Source organism: Xenopus tropicalis, chromosome 4, assembly GCF_000004195.4.
Source record: "Xenopus tropicalis strain Nigerian chromosome 4, UCB_Xtro_10.0, whole genome shotgun sequence".
Lineage (NCBI taxonomy): Eukaryota > Metazoa > Chordata > Amphibia > Anura > Pipidae > Xenopus > Xenopus tropicalis.
Window position 1 is genome coordinate 52,739,602 of NC_030680.2, and position 22,565 is coordinate 52,762,166.

The window sequence follows — 22,565 nt, forward strand, 5'->3', positions numbered from 1 at the left end:
TACACGCTAGAAAAGCTTTTACAACAGCGACCCAATACAAAATTAAGATTTTAGGGCCCTGTCTGATAAAAAATATATTAGAGAGCCTAGTCAAGAAAACCTGTATTTACTTTACATACTAAATATGGAGCCCAGTCACTGGCTAGTAACTACTCCCTAGAGTAGGCTTAGGTGTAAGCATCTTGTCTTGTGCTGGAATCCTTGGGATAACAATCAATTCTAACAAGTATTTGCCAGCATTCCAATATTTTTGTTTTTTCCTTATTAACAACATTGGAATCAAGCACCAGGCAATACAGTAATACAAGTGGTGGGCAGTATTAGACATTAAAGGTTTATTTGATGCTCAAAACAATCATAGGGTTATCCAAAATTATCCTAGGGATAATACTGCATGCCAAAAATGCAGTAATATCCATAATGATGATTTTGGCTACAAACCAGGTCCAATTTGCACAGTTTTCGGATGTAGGCATGCACCATTAAAACACCATTAGTATGTGATTCTTTTGACACGAGTCTGCTCCATGTCTGTTAATGCAGCTGCTTCGAGAACCATGGAGCAACCACGTCAAAAAGTGGCAGCAGCTCCAGGGTTTCCTATAGTCAATAAGAGCACATGTAAATAATCCATCAAAGCAGATTGAATCGATGCATTGGCATCTAGTGCAACTATTTGGAAGTACAAAGAGTGTGTTTAAAAGCAACACCTTTAAAGGGGGAGTTTGCATTAACTTTTACTTTTATGTAGACAGTGATATTGTGATAGTTTGAAAATGGGTCATTTTTTTTAGTGTTTTTTGAATATGTTTGTGTTTTTTTACGGCATTCCATTTTAATTTACCATAGAAACCAGGTTTCTATAAGCTGTCCCTTTTAACTAAAACCTTTTGAGAGTCATGCCAATATGATTTAGCAACATTAAAACACATGTAAATGGGAGTGGTACTTTATTGTTAAGGTTTTTGAAGATTCTGCAGATGGGATAAATACACCTTCTATTTCAGTGATCCCCAACCAGTGGCTCGTGAGCAACATGTTGTTCCCAGTGGCCTAAAAGCAGGTGCTTATTTTTGAATTCTTGACTTGGAGGTAAGTTTTGGAGGCATGAAAACCAGGTGTACTGCCAAACAGAGCCTCCTGTATGCTGCCACTCCACATAGGGGCTATGAAATAGCCAATAACAGTCCTTATTTGGCAACCCCTGAAACATGTTCTATGCTAATGTTTCTCCCAAAGTCTTTTTACACTTGAATGTAGCTCACAGGTAAAAAAGGTTGGGGATCCCTGCTCTATTCCATTAGCTACATGTCGGGTGCATAATACACTTGTGAGTGTGCTACCGGGGTACCTATATCATATGTAACAACTCACCTCGGCAGCTTATCGGCCCATGTAGGGGCAGAAACGAGGGGCCTGGCCGACCGATATCTGGCCTGAAATTGGCCAGATATTGATCGGCCAGGTTAGAAAATCCAGTCGGATCGGTGACCGCATCGGCTCGTTGATGCGGTCCCCGAACCGACTGCCCCATTGCCGCGTGCAGAATTTGATCGTTTGGCCCCAGACGGTCGAATTCACCTACATGCCTCCCCGATATTGCCACCCGTAGGTGGGGATATCGGGTGAAGATCCGCTCGCTTGTCGACATAGCCAAGCGAGCGGATCTTCCCGTGTATGGCCAGCTTTAGGGCCATAAAATGAACTGCATATTCCTGTCTGGGAGCAGCCACACTGGCTCCTCTTCACTGGGACACTGAGCATGAAAAGTACTTAAAATGTGCAGGAGAACATGGTCGTGTATAAAGTTAAATTTCTGTTGCACTGCCCACAATTATACTTACCCCCATATGTATAAAAAAAAAAAAAAAGGCACTAAGTTTGCCCAGGAGCAGTAACCAACCCATAGCAACCAATAACAAGTTTACTTTTAAACAGTAAATCTTACCTGCTGATTGGTTGCTATGGGTTACTGCATTTATGCAAACTTAGTGCCTTTTATTACATATCCACCTTAGCTATTACCGATTTGCTATTGTTGCACTGTATACATCTGTAGTAGGCAAAATCTCATGGTATCAGCACAGGGAACCAATGTTTTCACAAGTCTCAGTGGACTGTTGATTATGTTAGGGACCAGAAAATATAATGACACATTTCCTAATTAAAGACATTTATGTTCATCACAAGCCCTATTCATTATACTAGTGTTTAAAGGGGGTTACTGGACAAAGTAAGCATTACATTGCAGCATGTTAATAGTGCGTGGGTCTGCTGTCACTCATCAGCCATGTGATGCCACTGCCCCCACTTAACTGCAGTATATATTGCTATGGGATGGTAGGCAAAAAACCCATTCAGAGCTTACTGGGTGACCCGTGCCCCTAGACAAAGAGTGTAGATAACCATTTAAAAAGCACAGACCGAGTCAAGATCAGTTTATTTTGATATTATCACTACAATCATGTGACATCTTACAGGCAGTTTTGTTTTCATGCTTTGTGCCAGAACGTCAATGACCAGCAAGTTAGCAGATTTGCCACATGTAGAAGCTGAAAACAAAGGATTAAGTTTAGAGCTTTCAACTTAAAGTTACAGGAAAACTGGATCAAGCAAGCTAACAAAACTTTATGAAACCAGCAATGTTAATGTATAAACCAGCGATAACAAACCAGTGACTCGCAAGCAACATGCTTACCAACCCATTCAATGTTGCTCCACATGGCCTTAAAGGACATATAAACCCCACACACAAAAAATTAATCAGTGAAAAGCCTCTTTGAAATCTTTCAATACCTGCCACTCTGGTTGTCCAGTGGCTGCAACATCCCCTTAATCACTTAGATTTGCTTCTCCTCCTGTAACCCACTTGGCCCCCTCCCTCAGGAATTTGCTTTGGCTGTTGGCTTGTGGTCATGCTCAGTTGCTCTAAACTCAGATTACCAAACACGCCCCCCAGTCTAGCAGCCAGTGAAGAGATGGCATTGCTGGTTCCCATAGAAACTTAACTCTAGCTGTCTGCTTCAATTTTCTTCTCCCAACCAAACAAAGCAGAATGTTTATCAGAGACAGTTGTGCATGTGTGAGCCTGTATTCTTGATTAAATGTTTGCTGAATAAGGGTCTGTGTGTGTGTATGCTGTTTGCAGATTTAAATGTATCCAATTATGCATCAGAGGGAAAAAAGGCCACCAGGTGAAAGCTGCTATTTGCTTTAGGAAAATGTGATGGTGCTGGCAAGTGAAGGGGATATATGCAGTACAAATTATGCCATTTGGGTGGGGGAAGACGTGCCCAACTGATATACACTGTAGGCAAATGTAGCCTTTACATGTCCTTTAAAGCATGTGCTTATTTTTGAATTCCTGGTTTGAAGGCAAGTTTTGGATGTTTTTAATAAAAGCAAAACAAAACACAAACACACACAGGTGTACTGCCAAACAGAGCCTTCTGTAGGCTGCAAGCCCACATAGGGGCAAACCACGTTACTTTTTGTAACAAAATCAGAAGTGTGAAACTACTTCCAATCTAATTGCCTGTGTTGGAAGGAGGTGCATAACATGCAACAGACTATATCTATAAAGCAGTTGTACTACACATTCAGATTCTCACAAGACCAGTAGATAAAACTGTAATCTGACTAGAATGGTCTTTAAAGAAGGCAACAAACACCCATCTACATATTTAAATACATACTTTATTTTTCATAATAACCAACATTAGATATCATTAACATCAGTTCAGGAAATAATTATAAGTGTAAGATTGCTGCACAATTTTTCCAAAGGTGGCTGTGGTTAACAAATAACCCATCACCTGCACAGCAAGGGGACACAGCCAGCCCTCCTACACTTAGGTCATGCAATGATTTATGCTGATGCAGCACATTAGTATCAGTACAGGACACATACATATCCTTATTTTCCCATAAGAGACTAGACTAGAAAATAATAGTGGAGTTTCATGTATTTGAAGACAGAAGATTCCTGTTAAATACACCAGTCTATCTCCTTAATTGTGGTGCTTCTACAGTACCTGTTAAACCTACAAGACATATAAATTTAAAAAAAAAAAAAAAAAAGATAGAGCCCTGATTCAAGTTTCTGCCTTGATCGAAGTCCCGCAGAAGTCTATTGAGTGATTTGCTTCATAAAGTGGATGGATTTGTGGAATTATGGTTTGCTGCGCTTGCATTGGCTCTCCGTTCCTGTGCCACTCGCTCTCTTGTTCCGATGATGTGGGAATGTAGGCATCAACTGTGGTTCACAGGCTGAGGAAAAAGGGCTACAATAAATTACATTTATCTGCATGGTTTATCCACATACGTATGGCATACAGACATATGCTTACTATCACCTCCACATATGGATCAAAATACCTAGCAAGCTTGCATTAAAAGTACTATGTAAATGGAATTGGAAGCTATGTAAGTCTGACTGCCACCAAAAGGGCTGTTATTACATGTAGTTCCTACTGATAATTATTAGAAGACCAGGATACAAACTATTGTGTTTAAATGTTTTTAGGCAGTGCAAAACTGGTGTCTGATAAATGGTCTGCGACACTGAAAACATTGTTTTATTCTGCTATGAGCCAATCACACTTCAAAAGGACACTTTTATTAATTATCTTTATTTTTTTCTTTACTGACTGCACAATATTGGCCCACTCCCTCCATCCCCTCACCTTTTCCTCTGTCTTTACTTTACCAGTGTTGCTCAAATTTGCTGAAGCCACTCCCCACTTCAACCAGTCCCTATGCTTTTTTCCCCAGATCAGCAAAATACAGTTACCTTGCTCCATGCGATTTTTAACTGCCTATCCCCCCGTCTCCACAACACATTACATTACATTAACATTTATTTATAAAGCGCCAACATATTCCGCAGCGCTGTACAATAAGTGGGTTACATACATTGGACATACAGAGTAACATATAAAGCAATCAAAAACCGATACAATAGGTGAAGAGGGCCCTGCCCAAAAGAGTTTACAATCTACAAGGAGAAAGGGTTGAGACACAAGGTCTGGGAATGGGCATGACCATAGTTGTGAGAGGTGTGGCACAGGGTGTTGCTAAACTAGATTAGGGTAAGCTTCTCTGAATAAATGTGTTTTTAGAGATCTCTTGAAGGCAGAGAGATTGGGAGAAAGGGGGGCAGCCCTTGCAAAGTCTTGAATGCGAGCGTGTGAGGAGGGAATGAGAGAGGAGTTGAGGAGCAGGTCAGTAGAGGAGCGTAACAAGCGGGTTGGATGGTATCTAGAGATGAGTTCAGAGATATAGGGTGGGGCAGAGTTATGGACTGCTTTAAATGTGACGGTCATTAGTTTGAATTTTATCCTGGATGGTAGGGGAAGCCAGTGCAGGGATTGGCAGAGAGGCACGGCAGAGGAGGAGCGGTTGGAGAGGTGTATGAGCCTGGCAGCAGTATTTATTATGGACTGGAGAGGGGACAGTCTTTGGAGGGGAAGGCCAATTAATAGGGAGTTACAGTAGTCCAGGCGAGATATTATAAGAGAGTGAATAAGAATTTTGGCAGCATCTTGGGTGATAAATGATCGGATTTTGGAGATATTTCTTAGGTGAAAGTGACATGATTTGATAAATGATTGTATATGAGGAGTGAAGGACAGGGCAGAATCAAGGATAACCCCAAGGCCCCGGGCCTGGGAAGATGGGGTGATGGTAGAATTGTTAACCGTTATAGATAGCTCGGGAACAATGTGGGCGTTGGATGGGGGAAAGAGAACCAGTTCAGTTTTAGAGAGGTTTAATTTAAGGTAACGTTGGGACATCCAAGTGGAGATAGCGGACAGGCAGGAAGAGACACAAGTTAGAAGCTCTGGGTTGAGATCAGGAGAGGAAAGATAGATCTGAGTATCGTCAGCATAGAGGTGGTACTGAAAGCCAAAAGAATTGATTAGTTTGCCAAGTGAGGAGGTATAGAGAGAAAATAGTAAGGGGCCCAGGACAGAGCCTTGAGGAACCCCGACAGAAAGAGGCAAGGGAGAAGATGATTCACTATTGTAAGAGACACTGAAGGATCGATCTGAGAGATAAGATGAAAACCAGGATAAGGCAGTGTCACGAAGGCCAAGAGAGCGGAGAGTCTGGAGGAGAAGAGGGTGATCCACAGTGTCAAAAGCAGCAGAGAGATCGAGAAGTATTAGTAGCGAGTAGTTTTTTTTGGCTTTAGCCGAAAGGAGGTCATTAGTAAGTCGGGTTAGAGCAGTTTCTGTGGAGTGTTGTTGTCTAAAACCAGATTGTAGGGGTTCCAGGAGGTTATTGTCAGAGAGGAATAGCGTCAGTCGGTTGTATACTAGGTGCTTAAGCAGTTTGGAGATGAATGGGAGCAGAGAGATAGGTCGGAGGTTAGTAGGATTGGAGGGATCAAGGGAGGGTTTTTTCAGAATAGGGGATACAATTGCATGTTTCAGTTGGGAGGGAAAGATTCCAGTAGAGAGCGAGAGATTGAATAGATGAGTTAAGGCTTTTATCAGCAAAATATAGTTTCCGCGCTCGATATGCATTTCCCATTTCCCTTGCCTTCCTATTTAACTCAAATCCTGTGACCTTGTTACTGTCAAATCAGTGTCCTGAAATGGGAGTGGTTTATTTTAAAAGTTAACTCTATGCAGTCCTTATTAATGGGCAGAGAGTGCTAACCTTTAGCACAGCCCAGACTTCTCTCCTTCCACAGTTAAAACCAGAGTGCAGTCTGTGCAGATGCAAGAATAAAAAATGAAATACAAGAACCAATTTCTGCATAGAGTGTGTTTGTGTGTGTACCAAAATGTAAGTTTCTGTTAGGAGGACAAAGGTTAAGCCCAATCTCAAATAAAACAAAGTAAAAATACAGAAAAAAAGAAAGGCCAAGAAAAAAAAAAGGGAGATTAAAATGACAAGGCAAAGGAAAGAAGCCGCATTTCCCTGTACAGTGGCTTGCAAAAGTATTCGGCCCCCTTGAACTTTTCCACATTTTGTCACATTACAGCCACAAACATGAATCAATTTTATTGGAATTCCATGTGAAAGACCAATACAAAGTGGTGTACACGTGAGAAGTGGAACGAAAATCATACATGATTCCAAACATTTTTTACAAATAAATAACTACAAAGTGGGGTGTGCGTAATTATTCAGCCCCCTGAGTCAATACTTTGTAGAACCACCTTTTGCTGCAATTACAGCTGCCAGTCTTTTAGGGTATGTCTCTACCAGCTTTGCACATCTAGAGACTGAAATCCTTGCCAATTCTTCTTTGCAAAACAGCTCCAGCTCAGTCAGATTAGATGGACAGCATTTGTGAACAGCAGTTTTCAGATCTTGCCACAGATTCTCGATTGGATTTAGATCTGGACTTTGACTGGGCCATTCTAACACATGGATATGTTTTGTTTTAAACCATTCCATTGTTGCCCTGGTCGTTGTCCTGCTGGAAGGTGAACCTCCGCCCCAGTCTCAAGTCTTTTGCAGACTCCAAGAGGTTTTCTTCCAAGATTGCCCTGTATTTGGCTCCATCCATCTTCCCATCAACTCTGACCAGCTTCCCTGTCCCTGCTGAAGAGAAGCACCCCCAGAGCATGATGCTGCCACCACCATATTTGACAGTGGGGATGGTGTGTTCAGAGTGATGTGCAGTGTTAGTTTTCGGCCACACATAGCGTTTTGCATTTTGGCCAAAAAGTTCCATTTTGGTCTCATCTGACCAGAGCACCTTCTTCCACATGTTTGCTGTGTCCCCCACATGGCTTGTGGCAAACTGCCAACGGGACTTTTTATGGTTTTCTGTTAACAATGGCTTTCTTCTTGCCACTCTTCCATAAAGGCCAACTTTGTGCAGTGCATGACTAATAGTTGTCCTATGGACAGATTCCCCCACCTGAGCTGTAGATCTCTGCAGCTCGTCCAGAGTCACCATGGGCCTCTTGGCTGCATTTCTGATCAGCGCTCTTCCTTGTTCGGCCTGTGAGTTTAGGTGGACGGCCTTGTCTTGGTAGGTTTACAGTTGTGCCATACTCCTACCATTTCTGAATGATCGCTTGAACAGTGCTCTGTGGGATGTTCAAGGCTTTGGAAATCTTTTTGTTACGCTGCGTTTTTTCTCAGCCTAAAAACGCTGCACAAGCCACACAGCCCCTGACTATGGCGTTTTTCAGCCTAGTACTGGTGACGTAGCAAATCCCGTTTCCATGGTGCTAATAGTGCAAAATAGTAAAGAACACTTGGTATTTCCGCTAGGTCTGGCAGCTGCCTTTGTGTATACATAGGAATAGCTTGCTTTGCAAATACTGGCGTATTTAAGCCAACGCTTGAAAAATCCGTGCTAAGGCGTTTTCTAGCGTATTTCTGCATTGTGTGGCTTACTTCGAGTCTTTTCAAGTTATTTCTATGGATGATGATATCAGGCGTTTTTCAGCCGCTGAGAGAATTAGAAAATACGCAGCGTAAAAACACCACGTGTGGCATCAGCCTTATCCCTGACCTGTCTGGTGTGTTCTTTGGACTTCATGGTGTTGTTGCTCCCAATATTCTCTTAGACAACCTCTGAGGCCGTCACAGAGCAGCTGTATTTGTACTGACATTAGATTACACACAGGTGCACTCTATTTAGTCATTAGCACTCATCAGGCAATGTCTATGGGCAACTGACTGCACTTAGACCAAAGGGGGCTGAATAATTACGCACACCCCACTTTGCAGTTATTTATTTGTAAAAAATGTTTGGAATCATGTATGATTTTCGTTCCACTTCTCACGTGTACACCACTTTGTATTGGTCTTTCACGTGGAATTCCAATAAAATTGATTCATGTTTGTGGCTGTAATGTGACAAAATGTGGAAAAGTTCAAGGGGGCCGAATACTTTTGCAAGCCACTGTATGTAAGGCTGATGCCACTCGTGGCGTAGGGCTGATATTTTCGGCAAGTGGAAAAACGTTTGGCGAAAATTCAGCCCTACGCCTGCTACTTGTGCCTGCACCCGAATGAATGGAATACACTCGGGTGCAGGCACATGTAGCCGATATACGCATGAAAACGCGTGAGAATGCAATTCATGCTTATGTCGGCTACATGTGCCTGCACCCGAGCGTATTCCATTCATTCGGGTGCAGGCACAAGTAGCAGGCGTAGGGCTGAATTTTCGCCAAGCGTTTTTGCGCTTGCTGAAAATATCAGCCCTACGCCTATTATTGTAATAACCAGACAGTTTAAATATTACTCATATGGGATTTATGGGAAATTAGGATGTGTCCTGGATCATACAATGGTACTACTTACGCAAAGGCTTTTCCTTAAAATATGAACTTGCAAGACTGTCCTCAGCTGTTGCTCTAAAGTGGGAAAAGAAGGACAATAAATACATAAGTTAATAAAAAAAAAAAAAAAAACTATTGCAGATCTCCTGCTTACCTCTTTTTGGGGTCATACATAAAAAGGAAATTGAGTAAGCGAAGTCCAGCTTCAGACAGCCAGGGAAACTTGTGTTTTAGATTGTTGTAAGGTTGCTTACGCACTGTGTACTGACCAACTAATGGCAGGTTTGAGAAACCCTGAGTAAATAAAAGAAAAAAATATTCCTTTTTTGTTAAGATCTCCTACAGTATTGGGGTTAAAAGAAACAGTATAGGATATATGCATTTAAATATATTGTGAACCTGAATTGGTAAAACATTATAGGGTTGATTCACTAAAGTGCGATGAAACGAGTGCTATTTATAGTATGCGTTAAAAATTTTATCGCGTCTTATTTTTCGCGTCTTAACACACGATTCACTAAAAAGATACTTGCGTTAATTAAGACGTGATGCTGTTTGTGTTATTTAAATCGCGAAGACTATTTTCTTGCGGTATTTGACGCAACACGCGCTAATTAACATAGCGCGCACAATTTGTCACCGCGTGTAAAAAAACACACGCCATATTAGCCATACACGCCATTACTTTCGGAAAACTACTGTTCTGAAAATGACCATTTCCCTGCAAACTGGAGGATGCATCACTCTAGGGCAGGGATCCCCAACCTTTCTTACTTGTGAGCCACAGCCAAATGTAAAAAGACTCGGAGAGCAACACAAGCATCATAAACATTCATGGAGGTGCCAAATAAGGGTTGAGATTGGCTATTAGGCAGCCTCTACGCACCCTATCAGCTTACAGGGGTCTTTATTTGGTTGTAAATCTTGTTTTTTTCAACCAAAACTTGCCACCAAGTCAGGAATTCAATAATAACTACCAGGTTTGGGGGCACTGAGAGCAACATCCAAGGGGTTGATGAGCAACATGTTGCTTTCGAGCCACTGGTTGGGGATCACTGCTCTAGGGCCAACACATACTTGAATAAATCACACTGCAAAGTCCATATTGTGTTGCCAAAAGCTCATGAACTGTACTTTTTTTATAATTACCACCTGCCCCAAGTAGCTGTTAATTTTCGCATAGACTACAGCGATATTTAGCGCGTCTAAGGCTGATGCCACACGCGGCGTAGGGCTGATTTTTTCGGCAAGCGAAAAATCAGCCCTACGCCTGCTACTTGTGCCTGCACCCGAATGAATGGGATACGCTCAGGCACATGTAGCCGATTTACGCATGAAAACGCGAGAGAATGCAAAGTCTCACGTTTTCATGCGTATATCGGCTACATGTGCCTGCACCCGAGCGTATCCCATTCATTCGGGTGCAGGCACAAGTAGGAGGCGTAGGGCTGAATTTTCGGCAAGCGTTTTTCCACTTGCCGAAAAGTTCAGCCCTATGCCTCGTGTGGCATTAGCCTAAGTGTTTGTGAATCATGCGTTAGTATTATTTCTGTGCAAGAATTAACGCAATGTGTTAAAATTAACGCATTCGATTGCGCACTATTTAACGCACGCGATATGCGACTTAACGCATGCGATAATACTTTAGCGAATCAATAACGCTTATCGACCTTTAGTGAATCAACCCTTATGTTTGCTTTAGAAACACTACTACAGTTAATAAAAATAAGCAGCCGTGTAGCCATGGGAACAGCCATTCAAGCTGAACTAGGGCAAAAAGGCACAGGTTGCACAGCATACAACAGAAAAGCTAAGCAGAATACAATGGATTTAGCTCTTACACAGGAAGAATAAAAAGGAACCAAATGCCATTCATGGCTCTCTATAGACTTATATAACCAATATCTATCTCATATAAAATAGGACATTTGTTGCCAAGAAATAGTTTATTTGTAGTAGCTGAATGAACAGATGTATAAATGTAAAACATTTTTTCAGTTTTTGATGTCGTCGTTAACGCAGGTAACGTTTGCCCTAGTCCAATACATATACAATTACAAGTACAGTGGATTTAAAAAGTTTACACACCCCTGGTAAAATGTCAGGTTCCTGTGCTGTACAAAAATAAGACAAAGATAAATCATTTCAGAACTTCCACCTAATGTGACCTATAAACTGTACCACTCAATTGAAAAACAAACTGAAATCTTTTAGGTGGAGGGAACACCCTCTTCTAACTGGGGATGTAGCTGTGTTCAGAATTAAGCAATCACATTAATTTAAATAGGAGTCAGCATACACCTGCCATCATTTAAAGTGCCTCTGATTAATCCCAAATAAAGTTCAGCTGCTCTAGTTGGTCTTTCCTGACATTTTTTTAGTCACATCCCACAGCAAAAGCCATGGTCCCCAGAGAGCTTCCAAAGCATCAGAGGGATCTCATTGTTAAAAGATATCAGCCAGGAGAAGGGTACAAAAGAATTTCCAAGGCATTAGATATACCATGAAACACCATGAAGACAGTCATCATCAAGTGGAGAAAATACAGCACAACAGTGACATTACCAAGAACTGGACGTCCCTCCAAAATGGATGAAAAGACAAGAAGAAAACTGGTCAGGGAGGCTACCAAGAGGCCTACAGCAACATTAAAGGAGCTGCAGGAATATCTGGCAAGTACTGACTGTGTGGTACATGTGACAACAATCTCCCGTATTCTTCATATGTCTGGGCTATGGGGTACAGTGGAAAGACGAAAGCCTTTTCTTACAAAGAAAAACATCCAAGCCAGGCTACATTTTGCAAAAACACGTCTGAAGCATGTGGGAAAAGGTGTTATGGTCTGATGAAACCAAGGTTGAACTTTTTGCCCATAATTCCAAAAAATATGTTTGGCGCAAAAACAATACTGCACATCACCAAAAGAACACCATACCCACAGTGAAGCATGGTGGTGGCAGCATCATGCTTTGGGGCTGTTTTTCTTCAGCTGGAACTGGGGCCTTAGTTAAGATAGAGGGAATTATGAACAGATCCAAACACCAGTCAATACTGGCACAAAACCTTCAGGCTTCTGCTAGAAAGCTGAACATGAGGAGGAACTTCATCTTTCAGCATGACAGCATATATCAAAAATCTACAAAGTTTTGGAATGGCCCAGCCAGAGCCCAGACCTGAATCCGATTGAAAATCTGTGGGGTGATCTGAAGAGGGCTGTGCACAGGTTATGCCCTCACAATCTGACAGATTTGGAGTGTTTCTGCAAAGAAGAGTGGGCAAAACTTGCAAAGTCAAAATGTGCCATGCTGATAGACCCATACCCAAAAAGACTGTTGTGTGTGCTGTAATAAAATCAAAAGGTGCTTCAACAAAGTATTAGTTTAAGGGTGTGCACACTTATGCAACCACATTATTTTAGTTTTTTTGGTTTTCTTCCCTCCACCTAAAAGATTTCAGTTTGTTTTTCAATTGAGTGGTACAGTTTGTAGGTCACATTAAAGGTGGAAAAAGTTCTGAACATTTTATCAGGGCTGTGTAGACTTTTTATATCCACTGTATGTATCTATCCCTACTCTAGTGGAGATTACTCTTTATTAGGACCCAATTCACCATCTTGCATGTTTTTGAAATGTGTTTGAAAACACACGAGCACAGCAGCAGTGGTCACCACATGTAAGTACTGTGCTGCCCTATAGCAATCAATCAGCAGATAGCTAATTCTTTCAGTTAAAACTAGGTCAACTATGCCTTTTTATATTATACCACTTTACTGAGCACATCTTACTGGCCAGATGTTTTCATTGGGTGTGCCAAGCAGCTGTATGATCAGATCAATCTGCTGGATTTCTGAACCTCCTGGAAGAAGGGGCTTGTGAGCCAGGAGCTCAGCCAGTATGCAACCCACAGCCCTGAAAAAAATGAGGGATTTCATTCACAAAATACAAACTAGTACAAATGTAAAACCTATGTTTACTAATGCAGGAAGCTTGCCTAGTAAAACGGGAGCCTTAATAAGTGGTACTGGATGAGAAATATGAGTTCATTGGTGAAACATGGCTGAATTATGCAAGTTAGAGTTTTGAATTAGGTTGGGTATCTGCAGAAAACCCACAAAGCAGTCAGGATTTAATTGAAAAACCCGTCTCTGTGGGTACCTTGCAGTTGGATTCGGGCAGGATGCATTCTGTTTAGATGTGGGGGGTGATTTAAAAAAGTAGAATTTTCCTACAATGTTTGTCAATCCACCCAGATGTGACATCACTTCCAGGATCATGCAGTGATTGTCGGAGGTGGGAGAGTCAGAAACATTATGATATGAATTCATGCCAGTTTGGATTGCTTTGGAAGATGACAAGGTACAGGTAAGTGGGTCCAGGTGTATTGTATTGACTCACACAACTAGGAAGTAAATACAGAAGGCTATCCCTTATTTTGGAGGGATAATAGACAAGGAACAGCGCTGTGGAATATATTGGCGCTTTATAAATACATGTTAAAAATAATAATAAGGAAGAGAGGTATATCCATATGCATGACGTAGGCATTGATATTCTAAGACAATCTGCAATTGGTCTTAATTTTTATGCTGATAGTTTGGGATAAGTCTTATTAAAGTGGGGGTTAAAGAGTACTGCCAGGGCAGTTGATGGTAAAATGATTATAAAATTGCTACTTTACAGTTTCATGCACAGAATGTTGAGGACCCAACAAGAAATCATGCTCTACTGGATCTAGTGGTCTCTAATACTCCAGAATATATAGCAAATGTGCAGGGACTAAAACACCTGGGTAATAGTGTCCATAACATTATCTATTGTAAGCTTGTTTCTTGAAAAAATGAACAACTGATCAACAAATACTTTTAGTTTTAGGAAAGAAAATTTCAGTGCCCTCCCATATCTGCTAGATGGCAGTGGAAATCCAAATGCCCTTTCTTAGATTAAAGGCAGAAACTTAAATAACACTGATATAGTCTGAATTTAAAAGCTTTTAGCTACTGAAAAAAAATAATATTCCTACTAATTTATGTGTATACTGTCAGGTATATGCAATTGAGCTAGGCTGGCTCCTTCCTTGTGTTGTAAAACAGAGAAGAGTAGGTAATAATGTAAGAAGGGGACTCTTTATGGAGACCACAGGTCTAAAGCCACAGGCACCAGCTGCATAATAGCACTACAGGTGCCAAAAACACCTGCCCTCAGAGCCCCATCAGCTTTGCAGTCAGTCAGCAAAATGGAACACTGGTCAATTTTTTGTTAGTCGGTCTAGCCCTGGCCATAAAAGAGTCACTAGGTACTAGTAGTTCAGTAAAAGGATAGTTAAAGTACAAAATGAGTTAATTCAATAACAAAAGTCCCAAAGTTGGATAAATGAAGTAAATGAATGTCTGGGATATTGGTCATTAATATAAATGTTGTAGGTTTCATTTTCCAGGCTGCCATTTGATCTATGCCATGCAACATTTTTACTGGCAGCACATGACACAGCTAATTTAAAATATCCTGACAAATAACATTTATCTCAAACAATAAAAAAAAAAAGTGCCATCTTTGTAACCTTAATTTCTAAAGAATAAGGGTTATCATCTTTACCACATGTCTATGGCTGTAGTCTGTGTAGTGCTTCCCAGTAGAAGTTCAGGGGCCCGGTACCTGGAAAAACAGAGCAGGAGAAACTGTTAAGGAACAGTTGATTTGAGCTTTGCAAGTTGAAAAGGAAATCTGTAGTAGCGAAGTGGAAGCATTTCTAACATAACATTTAAGCAGGTAAGAAACATTTAAAGGGATGTATTCTTAAATATCCAGTGTTCATATTTGTGTAATGCATGGGAAATAATATTACCAAGGGCTGAAACGGATGCTTAAAACTACTTGGCACAGGGAGTCCTCTGCAATTTGCCTCAAAGGGGGGAAAAAAATAATTCCTGACTTCAATATAGCAAACAGACCAGAACATGGAAGAACTCTGTACTAAGAAACCAGAGCTATGAATACTCACCATAGAGTGACCACTTTAGGAGTCATCTGCTTTGCCGGGATGCTGAAAGCACGAGCCAGGCCAAAATCAGCTAATAATTAGAAGAAAATTTTAGAAGAACATTATGCCTTAGTTCTATACATGGCAGAGTTACAGATAAAACATTTTACAAAAGTGGATATATAATCCACAAAGCAATAAATATTTGACCATAAACATATTGACCAGCTTCCTGCATATATCTAGGTCAGATTCCTCAAACCACAGAATATCCTGAAATGGGATTATCAATCCTTTTAAAACTGCACAGGGTGGCGTGGTGTTAAGTTCAATGTTTTAAGCAGCCCAAAACTGCCCCACTGGACATTTTAATTGCCTATGAGAGAAGGTCCAGGCTGCATTCAAAAGGTTACAATGCATGTCAACTGGGGTCAATTTTGGGAGTCTTGCCACCTTGAGTTTGGGCTACTTTAAACCCCCCTGTGCCAGAACCCTTATACTACATATTCCAATATACTTACCAATCTTCACACAGCCTTTATCAGTCATGAGCAGGTTGGATACTTTTAGATCTCTTTAACAAGTAGAGAATGGAAAAAGGTGAATTAGAGATACTGACTTTCAGGTCCCAAAGACAAACAAATCAGATGATTCATTATATACATGGAAAAAATAACATATATTAAACCCCTAACTGGCTGGTTTGTTCTAGCTCTACCCCTCTTCAAATTTGCCTAGTTCATTCAAAGCTGTAAATAACAGTACACAAACAGGTACACACCTTGTGGCCATCTCTTATCTCAGTATTATTGCTGGGTAAACATTAATTGACCAATGGGGAAGATGGCAAATTAGCAAGAAAGTACACAGTACCTCATTGGAAATGCTAGTTTAACAGTTACATAAAGAGGCTGCACAAATCAGCAACTGCCAAGAATCATTCTCGTATCATCATCTGCTCTGTAATGCTTGGTTTGTGTATTACAAGACTTTCAAAAGGTTTTTAGTCTGAAGAAAACAGGTGTTTTAACCATCATGAAATGTCTGTGTTCTTGGCTGTGATGTAAAGAGAAGGAACATGATTATGAAGCGCTAATTATATTAAGAGACTACCTATTGAGTTTTAGAATATACTAATACTATAGTTGATACTGTGTCAATAATATTGTCTACACTTATTTCTCACTTTGAAATGCTAAGTTTTTATATGTTTGGACTGTACAGTTTAACTACTCTGGAGTTACAGGAATAACAACCCCTACCTGTGTAATGGCATCTGTAACTCAAATAAATTGGTATTTCTAGTTGCAGGGTGAATGGCAGGGTTTCTGAGTTTTCTAGACACATTAACAGTACAATTTTTAAACAAAATTGTTCAATTTACCTATGTACTATAAAGCTCTCATGAAGGTACTGCAGCCCAGTGAGGAGCTGGAAGCAGATACATTTCACCTGATTAAAATAAAAAGATACATTTAGTCTCAGGTGCAGAACAACAATAAACTCTAGGGTACACATTTTGTTTGTAGAAAAGGAAACTTTATAGTTAACAGATTATTTATGGATTGTCAGTGCTGATACAGGATTTGAAAAGCTTTAGCCCTCAAATGTTGTTGAACTACAAATAGTTGAACTGACCACTCCCACACCATCAAGGCAAATTGGAGATGGCTTCAGTTGGGGCCTTTTTTAACCTTCCTCTGGATCCCCTAAAAGTTGAGGAAGTATTACTTGGTCACACATCACATGATGAAAACACGTCTGTTTTCAAACTCATCTACTATGCAACTTCCAGCAACCAATCAACTATGAAGGCTGCCAGTGAACTGAAGCTGAAGGCTAGTTGTCAGTAGGAGGTACTAAATGCTGTATCATATCTTACAATAAAATCCAGATAATGATAAAATGCAAGTACATTCACTTGCAGTGTTGCATTCAGGCCCTAGGCATCCCCCAATGTAGTACTGGGTCACAGAAATTTAGAGATCAAGATGGGAATGTTATCCTGTGATTTAGATCCTCATGGTATGGTTTCATATCAGTTATGTGCTCATCATTAATTTGGGCAAGTTTGCAGTGGGATAGAAAAATGATAACACAAGTCTTTACCTGGGCTTCAGAGAATGGGGTTTGCATATTCTCCAAAAGACTGGCCAGGTCTTGCTCACAGTATCCCATAACCAGAAAGATACTGAATAAAACAAAAAAAATGCTTAAAAATGTTTCATAAACTTACCACTGCAAAAAGGAAAAAGGGGACAGTTGAAAACATTCCCCCATATGTAATGAAAGGCCTAAGTTTGCCTAGGAGCAGTATCCCATAGCAACCAATAAAATATTTGCTTTGAACAGGTGACCAGTAAATGTTGATTGGTTGCTCCTGGGCAAACTTAGTGAATTTGATTACATAGCCCCCATAGTGTATAACAGCACAAATACCTTGTGTATCTGTGCATCTGGTTTCATAATACTATGAAACAATAACATGTATTGATTACCTTTCTAAGTGATTTCCAACAACTACTTCCTTTAGCTCCACAATGTTGGGATGTCGCAATCTGAGTAGCAGATTTATCTCCCGCAGGCTGCTTATGGGGATACCTGAGGTGTAATAAAAATATGTTTCCTATGTATATAATATACATGTTTTGGGTCCTTCTACATGGCATCGGCCACCCATGAGCCAGTGCTATGAGGAATGACATATGCTTACCATCCTTCTCTTTGTCCATTCTAACCTTCTTCAATGCTACTATTTCATTACTCTTGGTATCCCTGGCACGATCTAAAAAAACATAACAGCACTAGGCTTAGAAACATACTTTTATGGTAAATGTTAAACTTATGAGAGGTTTAAAGTATAGTTGCAATGACCAAATATATACCCTTTACTTTAAATTGGGATAAAGCTATTTTACAAGCCTTCATGTACAGCAGCACAATGGCAACTGAGTTGCAGACCCCCTGGTGTTCACCTCACCAGAATCCTACTGCTGTCACCTCATCTACAAGGTAACTCTCACAAACCAGTCAGTCCCTCTTGCTAATGTGCACTGGCCTTTTTCTGGGACAGATCACTTTCTTGAATGCAGTAGTTGCATTGTCCGCTGCCGCAGTTGGGGCTAGTCAGGAATCGGCTTCACCTGCACATGCAGGGCCCGTGTTGGCGGTGAGACCCGAAGCATTTTCTAATGGACAAAATATGTCACCTAGGTACTCTGCTGCACTGCTCTGCTTTTTAAGCGCAGGTTTTTATATAGGGCCACTTTTCAATGTAACAAGCTGTGCGAGAAGGCAGAACTGAAAGGGGGGGCGACAGAGGGCAGTTGAGGGGGCTTTTGTACCTAGGGGGGTTTAGTTCTCCTTTAACGGGTGTAATTTTCAGCTATAAAACTGGTTTATTATATGTAGTGCAGCAGTCTGTGTTACTTACATACTATACCATATGTTCCTTCACCAATGCGATTTAATTTCTCAAACTCCTTTACACTTCGGCAGCGACCAAGCTGGAGGCATGGGAATAAAGAAAAGAATAAAGGTAGGGGGTTAGTTGTGTGCCTGTATATGGTTCACCAATTACTGTATATACAGATATAGGATCTGTTATCTGTAAACCCATAATCCAAAAAGCTCCAAATTACAGAATGGCCATCTTCCATAGACTCCATTATAATCAAATAATTCAAATTTTAAAAAATAATACCCTTTTTCTCTGTAAAAACAAAACAGTCCCACTAAGATTTAATGAATCCTAATTGGAGGCAAAACAATCCTGTTGTGTTTCAATAATGTTTAAATGGTCTTTTAGTAGACAAAGTATGGAGAAACAAATTATTGAAAGATCCCTTATCCAGAAAACCCCAGGTCCCGAGCATTCTGAATAATAGGTCTTATACCTGTAATAGAATAATTGCTATAGCAATTTTTATCAAATCATCTGCATGTTATGCAGCCATATTTCAAAGAGATCTTAAATGCCTACAAGGATTTTTACTTTGAGAAGCCTCCTGTCAGTGAATATCATCTGCAACACAACAAATGTGAGGTTTTAGTATAATCATATGTGGTGCTACTTGTTAGCGCAATTCAAAAGAGGAAAGCAGCACTAATTGTTTCAATGAACCATAACTCTTGAGCCACTGATTTAAAAAATCTACAATATTTGGAAGTAATTCATTTGCAAGATAAATATACTGTCATTCAGATGAATTGCCTGATGCCCAGTGTCCAATGCTGTCCTCTGGCAATGGAACAATGGTTCAAAAGACTGTGCTTACAACAGTGAGCCTTCCCAGGATGCCTGCAGTTAAAGGAACAGTAACAGCAAAAAATGAAATTGTATAAAATGAACTACAATATCATTTACTGTTGCCCTGCACTGGTACAACTGGTATGTTTGCCTCAGAAACACTACTATAGTTTATACAAAAAAAACAACCTACTGTGTAGCCATTCAAAAGAGAAAAGGCACAGGACACCATTGTATTCTACAGTGCTTATCTGTTATCTGCTATGGAACCTGTGCCTTTTCTCCTTTTTTTCCAGCTTGAATGGCTACCCCCATGACTCTATAGCAGCTTAATCAAATAAACTATAGCAGCATTCCTGAAGCAAACACATAACTTTTACCATTGCAGAGCAACGGTACATTATATTATACGTACTTTAAAACACTTTCATTTTTTTGGTGTTACTGTTTCTTTAAATCATGGGGGGGGTCTACCGACACTCTTCTTGCAGTACAGCAATTAAAAAGCTATGTGGACCGAGCCTAAGACAGCTTCTTGCTCCCTTTATGGACAAGGTGGGTAGGTACTTGCTATATAAATTCCTGCTTTCCACTGATGGAGGTGGGCAGATAGCTGCTATACCGTCACTGGCAACACTGCAATAATGGCAAATGGCTGCACTGCCCAATGCTCCTGTGATTGGTGTGAGCTGGTATTGGCTGCCTGACAATTGCCCAACATACAGTTACCTGCATAGCAAGATGCAAAGTAAGAAACTGAAACAGTGCATGAAAGTCACCCATTTGGCCCCAGCGTAAATGTACCCATAAACAGGCTGAGCTTACAGTTAGCTTCTACAAAGAAAACAGAATGGAACATGTAGGCCGGAATGTCAATGCTATTAATAGGGTCAATTGATAACATATGGCTGATATATTTTTCAGAAAAGGAGGTAACTATAATAATAGGTTGGTCTGTGCAAACATTGAGGTTCTGTACTTGCCAGGCAGCATATTTTAAACTGGACAGACTGCCAGACAGAATCTGTGATTAGTTGTCCGCCGCTGCCATAAAACCAAAACCATAGCAAATATATTTTTATAGGAACAGGAACATTGTGTAGTGCAACCGGTCTGCCTCAAGTGAAAAAAAACTGTACTACTTCTTAGATGTGCATGAATATAATATATTTTAATTGAATTAACACTGAATTTAACTCCAGGAAGCCTCTGGTAGTTGCAACTAGATATCGTGCCTTATTCGCCGGAGACTCACTCTGTCTTCCTCCGTATCACCCAACATTCCAGAATAGCTTCTTTAAACGTCCCGCTAAACGACTAATGTCTAGCTCCTTGGCTCCAGTCTGACAGCTAACCTCGCCGCCGCAAGTCTCATCTCGCGAGATGGTGACGTCACATCTGCACGTAATATGCAGCACGTAGTCTAGTAGAGGGAGTGACGCGCTAGAATTGAGTGTAGTAGTGCGTCACTGTCATACGCTTATAAAGATACGCAATGGTGGATGGTGTGTATTGCAATCTGAAGTTTTCTGTGGCATGTTGTGTTACTTGCTCGCAGCTTCTACTTTTATTGGAGAATAAAAAAGACTGACCATAAGTAATCTTGAGTTTTAGGCTCCTTTTTTGAACGTGTTGTCTTTTCCGGAGTTCAGCTTTCAGACTTGTCCCACTCCCAGTCCAGCGTGACAACATTGTACTCCTCCTGAAGTGCAGGTATAGGTATTTGCAGGAAATAGGAATACAACCAGCAAGCAACTAAGAAGCCTAAAAAAGCACATTCACTAAGGAAAAAAATACACAACTAAAATACTTGAATTAAAAATGCAGCACCCTCCTTTTGTGGTGCAGATTAGTCCCCTTATACATATCTAGTTATGAAATGCTCCTTGAGCACCTTTTCTACAATGTAAACAATCCCAAGGTGTCCTGCATAATCATGACCATTGGCAATTCACAATTTAGAGAAAAGCAATATAGCACCCTTAAGTGTATATTCAGACCTTTTCCCAGTACCCTTATTTTACCATATGTATGTATATCTTTCTTTATAAAGCGCTACTTATGTACGCAGCGCTGTACGGTAGAATTCATTAATACAGACAGGGGGTTAAAGATAATGGATAAATACAAAGTACAACAATAAATACAAGGTACAGTTGGAATAAGAGTCAGAAACACAAGATGAAAGAGGTCCCTGCCCCGTAGAGCTTACAATCTATATGGGAGGGGTAACTAACAGACACAAATGGGCAAATGTAAGTGCTATAGGTCACAGTGGGTGACATTACAGTATAAGTGCACATTCAAATTATTATGCAAACATTTTGATCTTTGTGAAAAATTCTGCATTGGATCCTGAGTTTAACCTTGAACATGACCAAGCTGCCATATGTCTGTAACGCTTTTCTGACCCAATTAGGAATAAACCCAGGCTAGTAGTGAATAGAGAGCATGGGTTACATTTGCGACACTTAATACAAAGGGGTGAGCCTCCGCTATATGGGAGAATCAGAATGGAGCGAGGGTGTAGTGGAACTACAACTAGCTGAGGTGTGGTGTGCAGGTGGTAAAAGATGGACGCCAGAGGATTCTTGCTGATCAACTATAGTACAATTTATTGAAAGGCACAACTTGATAGTGCAGCAGGGTATACTCACAGACACAGCAGTGTATGATGGTCACAGATAGTACAGCAGATGTGACACTTTAGGCACAGAATAACCCACTTGGAGGATGCACAGAGGATTAGTTGACACCTGAGATATAGACCTTTCAGAAGGGAGTGTTCCGGCCGACTGTGGTCCAGGGGAGAGCTCCTAACACTGGTACCTGGCGTCTAATAAAACCGGTCCCTAAAGAACGACTACAGAGCCGGGGTGGACTAAACCCTTTGTTACAACTCCTGGTTGGGGCTATAGACTGCCCTTACTAAATAGACTGACTACGATCACCTCTCCTAGAGGGTGCTATTAACAAATCTGTCTGTGCTGGCTTAACCTCGTTCACGGGGCCCTGTCCCCGACTTAACACTAGGGTAGGTGGTCCCCTAGGGTGCAAATGGCTTCTGGGCCTATGTTCTG

The 22,565-nt window shown here is 40.7% G+C and overlaps 1 protein-coding gene across 1 annotated transcript; it reads right to left on the minus strand.

Moving 5' to 3' along the window:
• Window positions 1-3,676: 3,676 nt before the first annotated feature.
• On the minus strand, window positions 3,677-20,794 carry cdk10 (cyclin-dependent kinase 10). The gene is given in 13 exon segments (NM_001016575.2): window positions 3,677-4,269; window positions 9,283-9,335; window positions 9,415-9,554; window positions 13,045-13,168; window positions 14,852-14,911; window positions 15,258-15,327; window positions 15,758-15,810; window positions 16,621-16,688; window positions 17,346-17,427; window positions 17,735-17,837; window positions 17,950-18,021; window positions 18,670-18,742; window positions 20,741-20,794. Coding segments are annotated over 13 exon segments (1,023 nt in total). The 5' UTR covers window positions 20,768-20,794; the 3' UTR covers window positions 3,677-4,171.
• Between the last annotated feature and the right edge of the window lie 1,771 nt (window positions 20,795-22,565).